General features: G+C 25.4%; 3 protein-coding genes across 3 annotated transcripts; all 3 read right to left on the minus strand.

Moving 5' to 3' along the window:
* Positions 1 to 469: 469 nt before the first annotated feature.
* Positions 470 to 3,810, minus strand: LOC107074230 (putative cytochrome P450 6a13). The gene is given in 6 exon segments (XM_015335484.2): positions 470 to 873; positions 1,462 to 1,713; positions 1,963 to 2,184; positions 2,320 to 2,503; positions 2,505 to 2,840; positions 3,323 to 3,810. Coding segments are annotated over 6 exon segments (1,509 nt in total). The 5' UTR covers positions 3,659 to 3,810; the 3' UTR covers positions 470 to 694.
* Positions 3,811 to 13,405: 9,595 nt separating this feature from the next.
* On the minus strand, positions 13,406 to 16,018 carry LOC107074063 (uncharacterized). Its single transcript, XM_015335087.2, has 4 exons — positions 15,809 to 16,018; positions 14,220 to 14,372; positions 13,751 to 13,906; positions 13,406 to 13,641 (listed from the first exon to the last, which is right to left on the minus strand). Exons 1-4 carry the CDS (start codon positions 15,929 to 15,931, stop codon positions 13,498 to 13,500), a joined length of 576 nt encoding a protein of 191 aa, XP_015190573.1. The 5' UTR covers positions 15,932 to 16,018; the 3' UTR covers positions 13,406 to 13,497.
* Positions 16,019 to 16,858: 840 nt separating this feature from the next.
* Positions 16,859 to 17,796, minus strand: LOC149030970 (uncharacterized). The gene is made up of 2 exons (XM_089177305.1): positions 17,334 to 17,796; positions 16,859 to 16,980 (listed from the first exon to the last, which is right to left on the minus strand). The coding sequence occupies exon 1, from the start codon at positions 17,772 to 17,774 to the stop codon at positions 17,349 to 17,351; it is 426 nt and encodes a 141-aa protein (XP_089033431.1). The 5' UTR covers positions 17,775 to 17,796; the 3' UTR covers positions 16,859 to 16,980; positions 17,334 to 17,348.
* Between the last annotated feature and the right edge of the window lie 3,210 nt (positions 17,797 to 21,006).

Raw genomic sequence — 21,006 nt, forward strand, 5'->3', positions numbered from 1 at the left:
CGTCGCCCTCCGACGGCCGCTCAAAGTATTCGTCCGATCACTTTTCCTCTACCTCGGCCGGCCATCGAGCCGCGCACTAATACAACGAACTCATGGATACGTACGTGAAAATTACCACCCAACCATAGCCACATTCTTCGACCCGGACGAACAAACTCTTTTCTTGACCATCTTATGAAACGATCGTCTACCTGGATAAACGTTAAAGAAAAAAACAAAGAAAATAGGAAAAAAGCACCTTTTGTTTTTTTACCCTATGTCGCTACACTCTAAATATAGATATTTTCTATCTATGATATTTATCTTTAATGTATTCATATTTTTTTATATATGATTTCTGTATCAAATAAATTATTTTAGAGAAATATTTGTGATCCATTTCATGTACAACTTATTTTAGATTATTATAAAGTATATAATAACTAAAAATTTATATATGTTTTTTTAAATAATAACTGTATTCTATAGGTAGATAGTATGGTTTGATTGTTTATTACGTAGATTGTCATTAATAAATTGACAAAATAAGAATATTGTAACAAATTAAGGTCGATTATAATTGTGTATGATCACAATTATAATATCATTCTAATCTGCTTCATAGTTATAATTTCGCATTTAATATCAATGTTAACGATAAGAGTGTAAGAGTATTATTAATCACAAATGACGGTATAATTTTGTGCATAATACATCAGGATGTGGTAATGGGTGAAAATTTAACGTAGATACCACACGTTGGTTGGAGCATCATACCATCCTGCATATTCAAAGGATACGGTCGCATTGGTGTTTTCTCGCAAACGTCAATTACATAATTGTTAAGAACTTTTATCAGACCTATTTTCATTTGAAGATACGCCAAACGTAGACCTGTAATAAGTCGTTATTATTATTTTTCAATAATTTATTACATTAGAACCTCTAGTATCCAACAATTTTACGATAACGTTCTAATATTCGCGTGCCTCGCTATCGAAACGGTCTATTATGCGAACACTATAATACACTTTCCTTCTTGCATCATTTACTATCAAAAGAAATACTCAGCAACGCAGTACATCCTTTCCATAATTTTTTTTCTTATTACTTTATTATATTTTTTATTATACCCTTATGTGCTCGACTTTAATATTTTCTCATTATTGTATTATTTTCTCTAAATACAAGTTTACAATCATTTTATTCCCTCATCCGAACAGTTATGTTTCCCTATTATTTCGTATACTAGAGATTCTACTATATTGTATAAATATATACTTACTATTATATTTATTTCTATTTATATTGATTATAAAAGTATTATATATTATTATGTAATATTAATAAAATTTATATCATTTAACAAAAAATTAATTATTATATTATATATAATAAATTCATAATCATGCATAATTATATAAATATATCATAGTTCCAATTAATAACAAAAATTATTTAATAAACAATATTTTCTCTTACCAATACAATTTCTAGGACCATCTCCGAATGGTAGGAAATGCATGGGATGTCTTGATTTCGTAACTTCGTCCGTAAATCTGTCAGGATCGAAAACTTCAGGATCGGGATAAATGTCTGGATCATGTTGGATTCCGTAAATCGGTATGAAAACTTTTGTACCTTTCGAGATCGTAACATTAGTACCGTTAAACGTATAATCCTTTAATGACCCTCTAACGAGATACATCACTGGTGGGTATATCCTTAAAGTTTCTGTAATACATAATTATAATTATGTATATATTAAATGATATTACAAAAAAGATTTTTTAAAAATTTACAAGCCTGAAGTACGTGTTAGCACATAAAAATATAAATAATGTTCAGTTAACAGAAGTTGTTACTTTTCGAGATAAAAAACGAATTTTGGTTTCATAAAAATATGTATAGAATTAATTATAATAAAAGAAAAAAAAGAAATGTTGTACATCATAAGTATCATTTTACAAGAAACGTATGTACCTTCTAAAACAGCATGCAAATATTTCATTCCCTTTAAACAATCGTAAGTAATCTTTCCATCAGTAGATTGAAGCACTTCTTTGATCTCTTTTCGAAGTTTCGTTTGTATTGAATGATTCATAGCCAATTCGTACATGACATTGCATAACGTAACCGAAGATGTCTCAAATCCAGCAGCAAAGAATACTAAAGCTTGAGCAGCAAGAATACTATCGGTGAGTTCTAGAAATAATAATCAAATATTTAAATATATTTTCGTATTTAAGGATACATGTAAAAGCGTGTTTAAGCTTAAAAACAAATAAAATATTATTTATATGAGAAAAATAATAAATAGTAAATTCAAGAAAATCATACCAATATCTCCGATTCTTTTCAGATCCTTTAAATCCGTCAGAACATCCATAAAATCATGTCTACGAATATTATTTCTTTTTCTATAATCTATCATGTCCCTGGTAATCCGTGTGAAAAATTTTTCTACGTCTAAATCAACTAATAATCGGCCAATAATATTATAAAGCCACGGAGTGTTTCTAACTAGTTCCTTTATATAAGTTTTTTAAATCATTACGAAAAATCCTCTTTCCCATTTTACGAAAATCATTTTTATCATCGTTAATAGCTTTAATATTAAGACCAAAAGCACAAGAACCAATGACATCAGTGGTATACCTGGCCATAAGATCTCGACACTCTATTGGCTCGTTTTTTTCAACAATACACTTTAAATGCTTCTCGAAATGTTCGCCACACTCTAGTAACAAGTGAAACATGTTCTTCAACTTTCCGCTTGTAAAGACTTGCGTTAACTTTGTTCTTAACGGTCGCCATTTAGCTGCTCCTATCCTGAAGAGGTGACCCGTCATGGGTTCGCACTAAAAAAAAGAAAAAGAAGGCAAAGAAAAACCTTTTTCTAGTTTTGAACTTTGTCAAAAAAGGAAATAACTTTTAGATTATACATATACATATGCCACATAAATATACGTGAATGATAACCGCAGACAATAATTTAAAATGTTTTTTAATTAGTATTTTCAACATTTTGTTCAAAAAACATTTATTTTCTCATAAAATTATAATTCAAGGTTGTCTTTTATTATGAAATTTACATAATATAAATAACAAATATATATAATTTATTGTTACAGACATATTAAAATTTATAAAAGTTGTGCACAAAAGAATTTCACTCCACTTTATAACTTAAATTCGATACACTATCGCTATTGGTCTTCAAAATATAATCAAATATTTTTAATAAATTTAACAATTTAAACTTATTATTATTACTATCACATTTCTTATTTTGTTTCGAGTGTTCGAGTTTATGAAATATGAAATTTCTAGATTGACTTACTTTTTCATTACAGAAGACCGGTCGTTCAGAAAATATGGAAAAGTCCTTAATAATCACATCTTTTATGAGATCGGGATCGCGTAGAACTAATGATGGTATATCCTTTTCAAAAATACCAAACATTTGGTCGTCCTTATATTTATTATACAAATTCTTGAGATATATACTTAAGGATATTTTAGCAAACATCACATCTTTTATAGTACCAAAAATTAATATAGGATTTGGTCCTTTTACACCTCGAATTTTCCAATAATCAAATGTCCGATTGAGATAATAATACAAAAATAATAAACTCGCTAATATAAAACATATTACTTCCATACTAAGAAACATTGTATTTTCGTTTTAATTATACGTGTACCAATAGAAAAAAATAAAAGAAACAAATGATAGTAAAAACAGCAAAATTGATTGAAATGATTTAAGTTAACTATAAATTAAATTCAATAAATTGTTAACACAGCATCCGTAAGCGCACTAATCTTTCTGAGAATTATTTCATTTACACGACTTTCTTATCATAATAATTTTTATCATTTTTTTATCATGAATCTTATCTTTAAAGAAGAATTGACACATCATCATATATTTTGTATGTTTACTTGTCATGAAATGTACATTACGACGATATGTTATCATTATTATTCTCTTTCTTACGATTTTGAGTAATTTTCCTTTAAGGGGTTACCGCAATGTTGATCACCGCAAACCGCCTAAAAAAAAACATCATTCATTCGACTGTCATTTACCACTTAATAATGTATTATTTTTCAATTAAAAAATTACTAAAAAGTTCTCCAAGATGTGTACTTTAAGATGGTATATTAATCAATTAAAAAGTTCTATAGTTTTCTTTAAAAAAATTCATGAAAAAGGCCTTTTTTTTGCGTTACAAGTAGGGGTAACCCCTTAACAACTTTTATCATCTCTCTGCAGTTAATAACAAATGCACTGTTCCAAAATGATCTCACTCATTTAATTGTAAATGATATTTATTATTTCTTTAATCTATATATATATATATATATAAATATGGGGCATTCCACGTCAAATCAGCCACTTTTGACCCCGACCCATATATATTGTATATATATATACATATATATACAATATAAAATATAAGTACCTTACCGATTGTTTTGAAATTTTGACGCAATGTTGCATTCGCATATAGCTATGTTTTTATTACATTCATATATTTAGAAAATAATTATTTAATTTTTTTTAATAATTGTTTATATGGCTGTAGATTTCAGTGAATTCTCGGAACATTTGAGCCTATGTAAATATGTTCACTTGGAACATTTGAATATATATAAGGTAAGAGAAAAGATAAAGAGTGCATGTGTGTATACGAATATTTCTAAAAATATCGATAGACGTCGGAAAAATGCCCTTATTTGATGCGTGAGGCGATAAGAGCGTGAGTGTTACATTGGAGTGTTTCATATCAACTAAAAATAAAGCGAGCGTGTTTTATTTCTAAGATAACACTACTTAAAATTGTCACTTGGTGTAAAAGCGATAATACGAATGAAATTCAGAAGAAACGACGAAAAAAATTCAAAAGAAACTACAAATATCTATAAATATATATAATCAAAATTTCAAACAAACGACCGAAAATTCTTCTTCTTAGGAAATAATTTCTCTCGACGATATTCTATTTAGATTTGTTATCTGTAGGATAGATGGTAGCATTGAGAATATAAAATCTAAATATATATTTCAAGTTATCATTGGGAGAGTTAATGTTTATGTACAAACGCGTTGAAGGTTGCTAAAAGACGAGAATAAGAGAAACATATAAAATCAGGAGAACGCTCTCGAACAAAGCTCGCGAACAAAAATATACATAATATATATATATATATATATATATATATATATATATATATATTGTAGACGATAAAACTAACATCTAGATCTTTCTTATGTAGACGATAAAAATAATATCTAGATCTTTCTTAATAAACTATTGGAAAAACCGTTAGCGGATGTTAGAGAGATAACCATCAACGGATGTTTATTAAAAACTGTTGATGGTTACCATGGAGAGGACCGTTGACGGTAACAGTTGAAAAACTGTGAGAGACTGAGCTTTTTCCGACTTAGCCCCACCTCCACCCACCTCCGGTGGATGCTGGAGGTCAATAAGATTAATAAGTTCCCTGCCCCTCTCCAAAAGGGCGTAGATTACTTTTTGTATAAATACGTGTAAGTTAAGCTCTCGATCAGCGATCCCATTCGTACGATAATTATCGCACGCGTATGATAATTTGAGGCCCTGTACGATCCGTTTGGAATTTCGAAAACTTGATGACCTTTTTTTTTTTTTTAGTCAACAAATTTTCCGTATACGATCTCTGTACGAACAAGTCTTTCTCCCTGCGAACCGCCGTTTTTACCGTTTTTATTTTTTGGATTTTGAACTTGATGACTAAAAAAAAAAATTTTCCGGCGCGTACGATAATTTTACGCCCCTGTGTCGATCAGACGAACTAAAGTCTCTGGGATCACTGCTCTCGATACTCTGGCCAGTGATCCCACAAAATTTTTGGCTTGTTTGATCGACATAGTGCCGTAAAATTATCGGGTTCTCAGTAAAATTATCGTACGCACAAAAAAAAGTTTTTGACTAGGTGTTTTTTTTATGCAAAAGTGCAAAAAAAGTATATTTTCGCGATCTTGTCTTGTCGTTTTTTTCGATTTGATTTTTTTCGATTTTTTCGATCCTTTTTTCGACTATGCTAATGTTATGTGCTATGATGCTGTGTGGTGCTGCGATGCTGCTCTGATGCTGCTATGCGACTATGTATGTTATGACCATCCGAATACCGCATACCGAGTAGTAGATATCAACTTTTCGAACTTCAAACTTTTCGATGCAACGATATATAAATAGCTGAGGGAGCACTGCGCTGCAATCGAAACAAAAACAAAATATAGACATATCGAAAATTATATTTATATATCGAATTATCATAAAATATCGTACAAGTTGGATTTACGATCGTACAATACTTCACATTATGTGATGTGTACGATAATTATCGTACGAATGGGATCACTGTCTGTGGCTCTCTGATTCTCTGGTTCTCTGTGTTCTCTGTATTCTCTGTGTTCTCTGATTCTCTGTCTAATAAGTTATTAATCTCCGTGTTTGTAAGTAAATCTGCATCTGTAATTCTTTGTACATTTCTATCAGTTATTATATGTTATTTTTCTGTGCGTATTATTATTATTATTTACTTTAAAATATATATTCTTGTTATTCTTGTTATTATATTATATTATATTATATTATATTATATTATATTATATTATATTATATTATATTATATTATATTATATTATATTATATTATATTATATTATATTATATTATATTATATTATATTATATTATATTATATTATATTATATTATATTATATTATATTATATTATATTATATTATATTATATTATATTATATTATATTATATTATATTATATTATATTATATTATATTATATTATATTATATTATATTATATTATATTATATTATATTATATTATATTATATTATATTATATTATATTATATTATATTATATTATATTATATTATATTATATTATATTATATTATATTATATTATATTATATTATATTATATTATATTATATTATATTATATTATATTATATTATATTATATTATATTATATTATATTATATTATATTATATTATATTATATTATATTATATTATATTATATTATATTATATTATATTATATTATATTATATTATATTATATTATATTATATTATATTATATTATATTATATTATATTATATTATATTATATTATATTATATTATATTATATTATATTATATTATATTATATTATATTATATTATATTATATTATATTATATTATATTATATTATATTATATTATATTATATTATATTATATTATATTATATTATATTATATTATATTATATTATATTATATTATATTATATTATATTATATTATATTATATTATATTATATTATATTATATTATATTATATTATATTATATTATATTATATTATATTATATTATATTATATTATATTATATTATATTATATTATATTATATTATATTATATTATATTATATTATATTATATTATATTATATTATATTATATTATATTATATTATATTATATTATATTATATTATATTATATTATATTATATTATATTATATTATATTATATTATATTATATTATATTATATTATATTATATTATATTATATTATATTATATTATATTATATTATATTATATTATATTATATTATATTATATTATATTATATTATATTATATTATATTATATTATATTATATTATATTATATTATATTATATTATATTATATTATATTATATTATATTATATTATATTATATTATATTATATTATATTATATTATATTATATTATATTATATTATATTATATTATATTATATTATATTATATTATATTATATTATATTATATTATATTATATTATATTATATTATATTATATTATATTATATTATATTATATTATATTATATTATATTATATTATATTATATTATATTATATTATATTATATTATATTATATTATATTATATTATATTATATTATATTATATTATATTATATTATATTATATTATATTATATTATATTATATTATATTATATTATATTATATTATATTATATTATATTATATTATATTATATTATATTATATTATATTATATTATATTATATTATATTATATTATATTATATTATATTATATTATATTATATTATATTATATTATATTATATTATATTATATTATATTATATTATATTATATTATATTATATTATATTATATTATATTATATTATATTATATTATATTATATTATATTATATTATATTATATTATATTATATTATATTATATTATATTATATTATATTATATTATATTATATTATATTATATTATATTATATTATATTATATTATATTATATTATATTATATTATATTATATTATATTATATTATATTATATTATATTATATTATATTATATTATATTATATTATATTATATTATATTATATTATATTATATTATATTATATTATATTATATTATATTATATTATATTATATTATATTATATTATATTATATTATATTATATTATATTATATTATATTATATTATATTATATTATATTATATTATATTATATTATATTATATTATATTATATTATATTATATTATATTATATTATATTATATTATATTATATTATATTATATTATATTATATTATATTATATTATATTATATTATATTATATTATATTATATTATATTATATTATATTATATTATATTATATTATATTATATTATATTATATTATATTATATTATATTATATTATATTATATTATATTATATTATATTATATTATATTATATTATATTATATTATATTATATTATATTATATTATATTATATTATATTATATTATATTATATTATATTATATTATATTATATTATATTATATTATATTATATTATATTATATTATATTATATTATATTATATTATATTATATTATATTATATTATATTATATTATATTATATTATATTATATTATATTATATTATATTATATTATATTATATTATATTATATTATATTATATTATATTATATTATATTATATTATATTATATTATATTATATTATATTATATTATATTATATTATATTATATTATATTATATTATATTATATTATATTATATTATATTATATTATATTATATTATATTATATTATATTATATTATATTATATTATATTATATTATATTATATTATATTATATTATATTATATTATATTATATTATATTATATTATATTATATTATATTATATTATATTATATTATATTATATTATATTATATTATATTATATTATATTATATTATATTATATTATATTATATTATATTATATTATATTATATTATATTATATTATATTATATTATATTATATTATATTATATTATATTATATTATATTATATTATATTATATTATATTATATTATATTATATTATATTATATTATATTATATTATATTATATTATATTATATTATATTATATTATATTATATTATATTATATTATATTATATTATATTATATTATATTATATTATATTATATTATATTATATTATATTATATTATATTATATTATATTATATTATATTATATTATATTATATTATATTATATTAATTATATTTTTATATATAATATATTTATATAATATATATAATATATTTTTATATATAATTTTACATAGTTCATTCACTTATTGTTCAATCTATGGCTTAATTAATTCAATCTCTAATTAATCACTCGATGTGCAGTACAGTGTTTACATTTGCACATATCTAGTTTTAATAATAATAATAATAATTAATCATAAGAGAACAAATTTTGTCAACAAGCAAAGCCGCATAATTATATATTTTATAAATATTTTCATGAAGAGAAATCTCATGTTAATTAATAAATCAGATTATGAACAAAAATATTTGTAATTTAATTACATTAAATTAATAAGCAATAATCAAAAAATTTAATATCGAATTATATCTCTAAATCATATTTTATTTTGCTGATTAATACGTATGTAAAATCTTCTACTATTCGAGATTCGGAATATTAATAGTAAATATTATGTAATCTTTGATTGAACTTGCAAACATTTTTTCGTATAGATACAAAATATATATTAATTAGTAAAAAATAATAATTTAATTCCATAATGTAATTATAAAACCACGAGATATTTCAAAAAAAAAAAGCATAATGCGTTTAAGCACACGTACAACACATATTAAAGTTTTAATTTAATAATTTTATGATGTATTAGTTGTAGAGTTATTCCTTTGTATTACACCTAGGTTACATTATTATCATAAATTTCAATAAATTGATAAGTATTGTAATTACAATATACATATACCATAAATATTTCACACATTTACATTTACATTAGCCCTGTACGTTGAATAATCAAATGATATTATATAATCTCAATATTTATATTCAAATAAAATGTATACTAATATATCAGAGGTAAAAAAACATTCCTCTCTTCATCGATAATAAATATTACTTTTAAGCTCTATTTATCGGTTAATTAAAATTATTATTACACCTTATTAAAAAGATTTTCTATCGATACTCTCAAGTAAAATAATCAACAAAATATATGAAAACATATTTAACCTTTGCTTACCACTCTTGGTCCAAAGGACCCAGACCTTTTTTGCGACTCAATTTTAAGTACTTAAAGCAAATGATAGCCGGTATACTACACCATTTCCCAATAGTTGAAGAGTTTAACCACCCTTCAGACCGTTTTGTGTAACGTTAGAGCCCTTAGTATACTTTTGGCAGCTGTTGAAAAAATGGCCCGGGTCCAAAGTACCTAAGTATGGTAAGTACGTTTGAAAATGATTTTTTGGAATGAATTTTTTTTTTATGTATTTTGGCTTTAGATTGAAGAAAAAAGTATATAATATATGTTTAGCAACATTTAATTTTTTTATTACAAATATATAACATTTTAATAACGATAATTTTTTATTGGAGCGACGATATACGATTCAAGCTATAAGCTATTTTGTTAGAGTATAAACACGTGGCGCTGCTTGCCACGAACATTTAGGGACCCTATAGGAGGGACGCGCCATGTACATTGTTGGGGGACAGGAACTCGTATAGTCACGTGATTGCGCGCGAATGATTCAACTAACCACAGCCGTTAATACATACTAAAGATAAACATGGCTGCGCGATGCAACGGAAGCTGTCCCCCCACATTTTCAGCCTAGCAGTGTATATGGCGCGTCCCTCCTATAGGGTCCCTACGAACATTCTGTCGTTATGTGCAACGATTGTTGTGATTTATGATAACAAAAAATACTATTTTTATACATATTTCATTCATTTTATATTACTTTCATATAAATGTAATAAAATAATAAGATTTTGAATAAATATAATACTCCAACAGCTGATATAATGGAGTATTTTGAAAAAAACGAGTTCATTTTTTTATCTTTTTTTCGGCAATCATTCTTCAAAATAAATATACTTTTTAAAAGATCCACTAAACTACTATTTCTTTTCTTGTACTAGTACACTAGTAGAAGACTCAGCTAAATCTTTTGGCCTTAATATTGAGAATTAAAAAAGTTATGAATTTTTTAATAAAAAGAGTCATTTTTCTCAATTTTTCAACTTTGGTAATTTTTTAAACATATTTAAATTTAATTTAAAGCTATAAAACCTATATAGTCTTTTTAAGTAAGTATTAAAGAAGTCTCAAAAAAATGTTGAAGTAAATCTATGCAATAGTTAATTTTTTATAACAATTTTTATCGCCCGGGTCCGAAGGACTCGGGTTCGGTAAGCGTGTTACTCCAGGGAGGTGTGGTAAGCAAAGGTTAAAAGACAATCGATAAATAAATAAACATTTGAAATTTCGATTATTTGATTGCATAGTAGATAACAGTGGAAAAATAAAAGAAGAAAAAGAAGAAGAAGAAAGAAAAAAGGATCGACAAAAGAATTTCACGAAAAAAAGAAAAAAGCATTTAAACGGGTAAGCGAGAATAAAAGAGTTGTGTGTATCACGGTATGGACTAAAGGTGAACTCCAACCCATTTTCCTCGAGAATTGTTCGCCATGAATGAGCGAGGCAACGTCGTCCTTCATTAGCCTGTACCGGAAATGGAGTTTTTCCTACTTTCCGGTCCGTCAATAAGACGCGTTCGAGTCTGGGCTCCTCTAGCAACGTAAAAAAAAAACGTGCAAAGCGTGTGAATAGCATTTCCGAAGGAACCTGGAAACGGGCTAACAAAAATGTCACAGTCATTCTTCTGCCTTAATTATCCGTCACGGAAACGGTTGCGTCCGTGCAGAACTACGATGCCGCAGTACCACAACCGTTAAAAAACCTCGAGATGGTCTTGCATTCTTTCATCATTCGTTCCTCTCAATTCGTAAATTAAATTTTTAATATTTTTTTCACACACACACATATTCTCTAATTTTATTTCTATACATCGATGATTCTATATAAATCATTCGTTTTACGATTTTGGAAATATCATCGAAATGACATTACATTGAAAAGGAAATGAAAGGAGATGGAAAATAATATGCATATATGGGGCATTTTCCACATCAAATCGGCCACTTTTTGACCCTGACCCCTTTCGATTTGGCTGAAAGTTTTTCATCCTATTCTGCCCTATGAAAAACAGTTCATTTTTTTTTATTTGATTGAAAAGAAATTTTTCAATTTTCAAAATTTAAAATGTTTGTTTTTATTTTTTAAACTTTGTTTTTTGAGACTATAAATTGAGTGTATAATATTGTAAAATTGTTTAATTGCATTAATTTAATTTCAAAAAAAAAAAAATTAAAAATTTTGAAAATTAAAAAATTTTTTTTAATCAAATAAAAAAAAATAAAAAGCTAACTCAGCCTACTCTGGGACTGGATAATCGCAGAATTAGTCAAAGTTATTTTTTAGAAAATAAAAAAAATTAAAAATGGCGAACTTCGAGAAAATAACGGTTTTTCTCCAAAAATGCGAAAATTTCATGGAATTTATAATTTTGAAATTTTTTTTGTATTTTTCTCTGAGAAGTACATTTAAAAACAAAAATTTAAAAAAAACGTCCTAATTGGTTGAATTTTGAAGAAGTTATAGCCATTTAAAAAGAAATAGCTATTTTTTTCAAAAATTAATAATTTTTCTTGGGTTTAGTAAAATAATTTGAAAAAATTTTGAGAACTGTTTTTCATAGGGCAGAATGGGATAAAAAACTTTCAGCCAAATCGAAAGGGGTCAGGGTCAAAAGTGGCCGATTTGACGTGAAATGCCCATATATATAAATTCGAATCCAATTAATTATTATAGATATAGATTATAATAAATATAAATTTAATCTTTTTATATCTCCAATCGAATATACGATGTAATTGAGGAGAATAGAAATATTGTTACATATATATACAAAATAATATAGAGAAACAAATTGTTAGATAAATATTCGAAAATCATTAAGAAATTATGTTAATAGAAAGACAAATACATTTCCATTAGTACCAAACTAATGTCATTAAAATCTAAAGTCATAGCAAACTTATATTCTCCGGATGGAAAAAAATCCGGAAAATTATCCATAGGTATAGTGAAGCAACCGGTATCTATAGAAATCTGAAATATTACAAAATAGCGTAAGTTAATTAATAAATCATGATAAACCTTCAAATATATCAAATAATCATTGATTCAAAAGATTCAAAATAAAAATAAATTATTATACCGGTTGTATAGGACATTCCAAGGGTATCTTCATCACCTGCAAAATTGGGCCGATAAAGCTGGTATCGTTTATCATTTGGCACGTTGTCATTTGTATTTCAATACCAGTTGGTTCAGTAGGCTCACCATTAACCATTCCATATAGATTGCACTTACACTAAAACACGTTAAACAACATCGTGCGTTCAAATATGTACTTAAATATAAATTATTGTATACATTCAAATTATACATAACTATTATAAGTACAAATTTCGTAAACTCGCTTATGCTGTATCAACATGCGCGCACACACACAGACACACCCGTTTTTACAGGTATATAAATTAAGTTTACTATTAAATTTAGTAATTATAATTCACCATACGAAGAGAAATTTTTCTTGTAATTATTCACATTTTAAATGGATTTTTTTTACAGAAATTTTATAAATTTAAACACTTATCCAATGCTTATTGAACTATTCTTACCATTGCTTCTGAAGGTATTTCTTTTATAAAATCACATATGAATTTAATTATGGGTAACATTTCGTCGTTATCGCAAGCATCTAGTTTACAATTCTGAAAATATTCCTCATTAACTTGTAAATCGATGCTATCGACAATAATCTGCAAATCGGACTGCAAACAAAAAAATTGATTGATGATTAATCTTTATGACTTATTCATTTTTTCTTCGAAAAAACAAACCGTCCTCAATAAGATTATTTTGTCTATTTTAGACATAGCTCGTTCTACGTTGTGTGTTACGTATATAAAAAATATTGTAACAAATATGCGAAAGGAAAATATCATGTCAAAGATGAACTATTAAGATAATAAGATGTAAAAATTTAAAACGGAAAGCAATAGGAGTTAGTAAGAAATAAGCAATTAGTAAAAAAAATAAATAAGGAAAATACTTATTGAAATACAGTTATATAAGCATCATTATAAAATAAAAGGAAGATCATATTTCAGTGCATTAATTGTGAGTTATGTAATTATGTGTTATGTTTCGTTTACTAGAATTTTCTTCTTTAAATATATCAGAAATGAAATATTACATATAAACATAAATAATTGTATTTTTGTTATATTTCCAATTTATTATATATATATACATTATATGGGGCATTCCACGCCAAATCGGATTGTTGTAAAAATTTTTATTTTTGATTTCCGCCATTTTTTGATATTTTTTAGTACCCATCGAAAAAACGTTCCTCTTAAATTTTGGCATTTTTTTGATCATCCATTCCAAAGATATCGAATTTAAAAAAAAAAACAGCTTTTTCTGTGGTTTTTAGCCCGTAACTTTTTTAAAACTCATCCAAATGAAAATTACCATTCTACATAAAAGTTTTGTTTTTCAATGTGCTTTTCGAAAAAAAATTCAAAAAAATTATTTAAAGTGTCTTAATACGTAATTTTCGATTTTTAAACTTTAAATTGCATTTTTTGAAGTGAAATTTTTTTTTATTTTATTAAATTTTGTCATTTATTTCTCTCTTTCAGTGTATTTTGAAACACTTTACATATTTTGTTTTGTTATAACAAGTGTAGGAAAGTCTTAATTACTGATTAAGATTAATAATTAACGAAAATAAGAAAAGTCTTGATTTATTTTCGTGATTATTTGAAAAATTTTGGCAGTCTATTATCCAATCCAATTTTCTGTAATAAAATAGATTTTTTATGTGGATAAAAACATTAAAAAAATTCATTGCAAATTTAAAAAATAAAAAAAATATAGTCAACCAAATATTGCTGTAAAGTTTTCTCCTGAATCAGATTACACAGAAGCAAAGATAAAGCTAGATATGAGATACAATATCGCGAAGTCAATCACCGGAACCCAAAAATTGCATTGTATTCTTCCAAAAGATAATGGAACTATGCAAGTTAAAAAATATTCAAGTTCTATTTATGATCGCACATGTAAAATTTTCAAAAAATCATAATATTCATGAACCAATTCAAAAACCATATATATTCATATTTTTCTAATATTTTCCCTATATTTTTTAAAGAAAAAAATGTTCAAGTAATGTATTAAAATAAGATAAACGTTTTACCTGTGCTAATCCTGATCGAAGTTTACACAACCCAATCAATAAAATTAATACTTGCCAACCCATCATTACACTTGTTATGGCTGTCTCATAACAACTACTGAAATTCATACTATCACAGTTCATTATATCATCAGTTATTTTATTAAAAAAGAAGGACTTGACACGAAACGTTGATTCACGTTAGTGCGATAGGATCATGCTCATTGTTGTCACCGGTTGATCATTAATAATTGTTCTTACATGTATACGTAATGCATAGCAATATTGACACCTCTGTGAAAACCAGTAATTATTAATTTATGAAGATCATTATTAAAAGCAAACCACTGGTTGAACAAGAAAATTAATTGTTCTTGAAATAATAAACAACATTTGTAACATGAGTAAGAGTAAAAGAAAAAAGTTTCACATAGTTAAAAAAAATATAATCGAAAAATGCAAGATTATATAACACACACGTTACATGATATCTCGTAAATATAAAAAATATAAATTTATAACATGTAATACGAGTAAAGAGAACACTGATAAATATTATAAGAGAAGAAAATAACATCAAGTAGGTCGTTCTAAACTAATAAAACTTATAACTTTGTAATTTCTTGTTCATAATAAATTATGAATAATGAAATAATAATGAATATTCCATCGAAAGTTACAATTACTTAAGTTTTCATTTTATTGAAGAAAAAAAGAAAAAGAATAAAATCTCAGTCGTCTTTATCATTTTTTATTTCCACTTTTAATAATGAATTAATGAATATTCTCTTAAGTAATATAAGTACTTATCCTTAATATTATTAAAAGATACAACATAAAATTGAATAAGATCCGTTCTAATCACTTTTTAATATCTATTAATAATAATTAAATAAATATAATAATATCGTTTCGACGGATAATTAAATAATAATGAATACTCTCTGCGAGTATTACGGATTCATTCTGGTTCTTACGCCGAAAAAAAGGCTATTTTCACGATTTTTTTTAGGCTTTGTAGGATACATATACATGTAAAAGTTGTTGGGTATGATAAATACACTCTAGAAGTACAAGAAAAAAATTTTTTTTATTGTTTTTAACATATTTTGACATTGAAAATGGCTGACAAACGAGAACCTTTCAAAAGTAGGTATGCTGTTAGCGGGCATCGAAATTTGAGAACGGTTGATCTAAAACAAAAAAATTAAACGGTCTTAAATTCAGTATGACAATGGCTATCGGGTATGCTAAAACTATCAATTTTTATGAAAACAAAACAAAATGACGGCTATTTTTTCGAAAAATAAAAAAATCGTTGATTTTTTTCGCACTTTTTTGTAAAAATATATATAGTAAAAATTAATATTTTGACTTGGTTATAGCATGCGAGATAGCCATCCATGTTTAGAGTATGTGGTTAAAATTTCAGAAGGATCGGTTGAGTAGTTTCAGAGATATCATGCCCGCCAACCGAAAAAACGTTGTTTCAAGAAAAACGCGTTTAAAGTTTTTTTTAACAAATTTTTAAAAAGTCTGACTTTACCTTATTCTGCGATGCCTACCCCATACAGTATGCCCCTTCTGCTTCTTCAAAATACTCATTATCTTCCACTCTAGCCTTTTTTCGTTGTGTCCTGGCCTCTTTTAAAGATTCTCCGCTCAAACGATTGGTTGAGCGCACACGCGTGTTGTCGCGGTTACTAGCGTAATTGACTGCGATAGGGCCAAGTTTTATCCCCAAAACGTGCATTATTTTCAGTATTGGATCAAAACCTTCGTTGAATATACAAGATGCCAATTTACAAGCTATTTCAACAATTTTTTTACCATTAAATAGGTGTTTAGGCACTATAACCCAAATGCATTTGTTGAAGCACTCATTATTATTTTGAGTGTGGCCACCTAAACATCTTTCAAGTAATTCTGTTTTGGTAAGGTCTACTTTAACCTTTTGTTTTTTGCTGCTATATTCATGCAGAGACATTTCCACTTACACAACCGCAAATGGTTTGCCCCTCTATCTGTAATATCTCTATGTGTTTGGATCGCAAAATAATATACTTAAACTGCTCAGATCGTTCTAAAATTTTTGTATGATAATTCTGCATATGTCTACCTCCGAAAAATGCAAAAAAAATTGATTTTTTTAAAATGATTAACCAGAATGAACCCTTAAAAACATAGTTTTTCTCGATAAAACTTATTCCAACTTGTTTTAATAAATTAAAATTCGTTCTATAAATTATTATTACATCTAACATAAGTAACTTCCTACAATTTCTTAGAATAATAAACAAACGATAGACGTTTATTTTTTTTTACCTTCCACTAAATGAAATAGTAGAAAAAAAAGTCGTTACACAAGCAATCATTGAGTTTTTTTCGTGAAGGTAAGTTAAAAATGAACGTTTGATCACCGCAAACTAGCGAAACTGGGGCTGGGGCTGGGGCTAGGGCCAAGGACGAGGACGGGGCCTGAGCCGGGGCCCCGGAACACAGCCTTTCACATTTAATCCTGGATCCTTCCTTGTTATCACGCTCACTGTCGTGGCGTGTCGCTGTATCGCGAAGAACGCTCGAACCGCACCGAATACCACCCCATCGACTGTTAACATTGGCATTCGCCCAGTGCACTCACAAAGAGGTGCATAACGTGACCTGTTTTCATTACTCTCGACTATCCGGCTTTTGCCGCTTACAAAAGCTCGCACGAGTGAGCCTGAAACGAGGAACGTAACTACGAGTGCACCAAGTTAGTAGTGTAACTTCAGAAGAAAAAGAGAGAGAGAAATAAAGAGATAAGTTAAGGTAATGTTATGAAAAGGCGACATTGAAGTTTGTTATAACTATGACTACCCTGTTTGATATCCCAGTGTGTTCTTTTACAAGTAACAAGGAACGTCGAAGAAAAGGATCAACTTTGTATTAGATGTTTGCAAAAGTTCGTTGATATTGCAAATAAGTAGAAATTACTCTTCAAGTTTTATACTGTTTTGGTATTTTCGTTTTCTTTCTTTTAAGGAACTTTAAGAAATTTATAAAAAGGGTTCTATTTATGATTTTAAAATTTATTTATAGTATCTTTAAATAATCTCATTTATGTTTTAGATAGTACGCACGAGATTAAAATTTATCTACAGTATATTAAAGTAACGCGTAACCTCGCTTTTTTCCTAGGTAAAAATGAAACTCAATTAAGTACAACGCTCATTACAATCTACGCAAATGTATGCTTTTTTATTTCACATAGGAACTAAAAATACGAACATAGGTATATACACTATTACTTTAAAAAAATAGATCGTTTATACAAATTCTTCGGATTACGCATATGCTAAATTATGTATTTCTCTAATAATATGTATTAATTACTAAAATTTTCTTTCATTTACACTCTTGCATTCATTGTCCACTTTAATGTTTTTGCTTTTGTAGGGTTCAGAAAAAAAAATATATATATAGTATTAATATATTAATGGAATTCGGAGAAAAATATATTATAGTTTATTTAATTATTATATCGTCGAGCGATATTTACAAATCTTTACAAAAAGTGGCGTAATTGTAAAAATACCGAATACAAAAGAGTTACAAATATAAACCGACTGACTGACTGACTGATTGATAAACTGACTGATTTGCAGAATGACTGACATAACAGATAATACACAGACTGATTGTATAATTAGTGGACAGATACAGACAGCCTAAAGGACTAAAGACGCTTTCTTACTTTCCTTTCACATATATATATCAGAAATGAGCTACACCCCTTTGGAGGGGGAAGGAAATTATAAATTATATGATGTCCGCCAACGGCGGGCAAAGTTCGATCAGAATTATATAATGTCTCATTCGAGAGGATTACTTCCCACCTGGGTAACATCCCCACCCGGTTGAGAATTTTATTATTTTCCCTCGATATTACTCTCTAAAAAATATGAGCGTCGCGATACGAGGGCGTAGTTCAGGGAGAGCCACCGGTGGCACTCCTTTTCTTCCTGGATACTCTGAAATTATGGAGACATCGCAATGCAATCAGCGGTACTACGTGTTTTGTAATCCCGAGAATGAGACATTATATAATTTTGATCGAACTTCACCCGCCTTCGGTGGGCTCGTTTGATCCTTTAATCTTACTGACCAATAGTAGAAGGATCCACTCTTCATAGTCCACCAATGGGTACAGCTTATGTTTTTGGTAAAGATCGTAGTGAAAACTACGTATAAAGGAACTTCGTTCTAAAATAAGGGAATATCATTTTTTCTTATGGTGTCGCATGTGTTTACATAGGAATCCGAAACTACTCGAAGGACCCAACACTGCACAAAGGTTTTCGTCGCACCAATATGTTTCGATAATTCTTAAGTTTGTTTGGGATTTTATGGCCATCCCAGAATATTCCTTTTAGTGAAGTTTTTTCTTTTACTAAGATCGATAGCGTATTCAAAATAAAATATAAAGGAAATATGTAACTAAATATTAGTCTTATCGTCTACACTTTCAGTCGTACGATTTATTTCTCTTATATTTTAACATAAGTCTTTTTTCAACTGTTGAACTGTAACGATGACGCATTAGCAGTAATCGAATATTACAGATAACAATTTTTAAATCTTCATAAGTCAAACAAAAGAATAATGCAAACTATAGAATTTTCAAAAACACAATTTTTACGAAAATAAAATTTCAAACGAACAAAACTTTACTCCCTTTTTCGAATTATTTTTATTATACATGTAGAATCATCCCTGTTGGGGCCTAAATTCCTCAATTAAGAGTCCTCTGGCAATTTTGTATATGGTTCACAATCGGAAAGGTTGGGATGTGCTCTTTGTTGTTCCTTGTGAATCCTTAAGTCCTTTGTTCCGTATTGCTTCTATATTCTTTATATGCTGAAGGTGTATCGTCGTAGGCGTCCGGTGGCGGAATAGAAAGAATGGTCCTTTGAACTGGCCCAGCAGGGTGCATATATAGTGGAGGTGCGAGAGGTAGGGATGCGAGAGGTGGTGGTAACTATCGTAGCACTTCGACAGTCGCCGGTAGTGTTCGATACTCGTTAACCCATTCGAGACGGCGATTTTTTTCGAACACGGTCCCCAGGAGCGAAATTTTTTTTTTGTTCATATTGTTCATTTTTAATAAAAAAACTTGTTTACTACAGAAATCACCCAATTCGTAAGCGAATTTGCATAAATAAGATGATTGCACACCG

Source organism: Polistes dominula, unplaced genomic scaffold (genome assembly GCF_049000335.1).
Source record: "Polistes dominula isolate Pdom_NZ unplaced genomic scaffold, Pdom_raw_medaka contig_20, whole genome shotgun sequence".
NCBI lineage: Eukaryota > Metazoa > Arthropoda > Insecta > Hymenoptera > Vespidae > Polistes > Polistes dominula.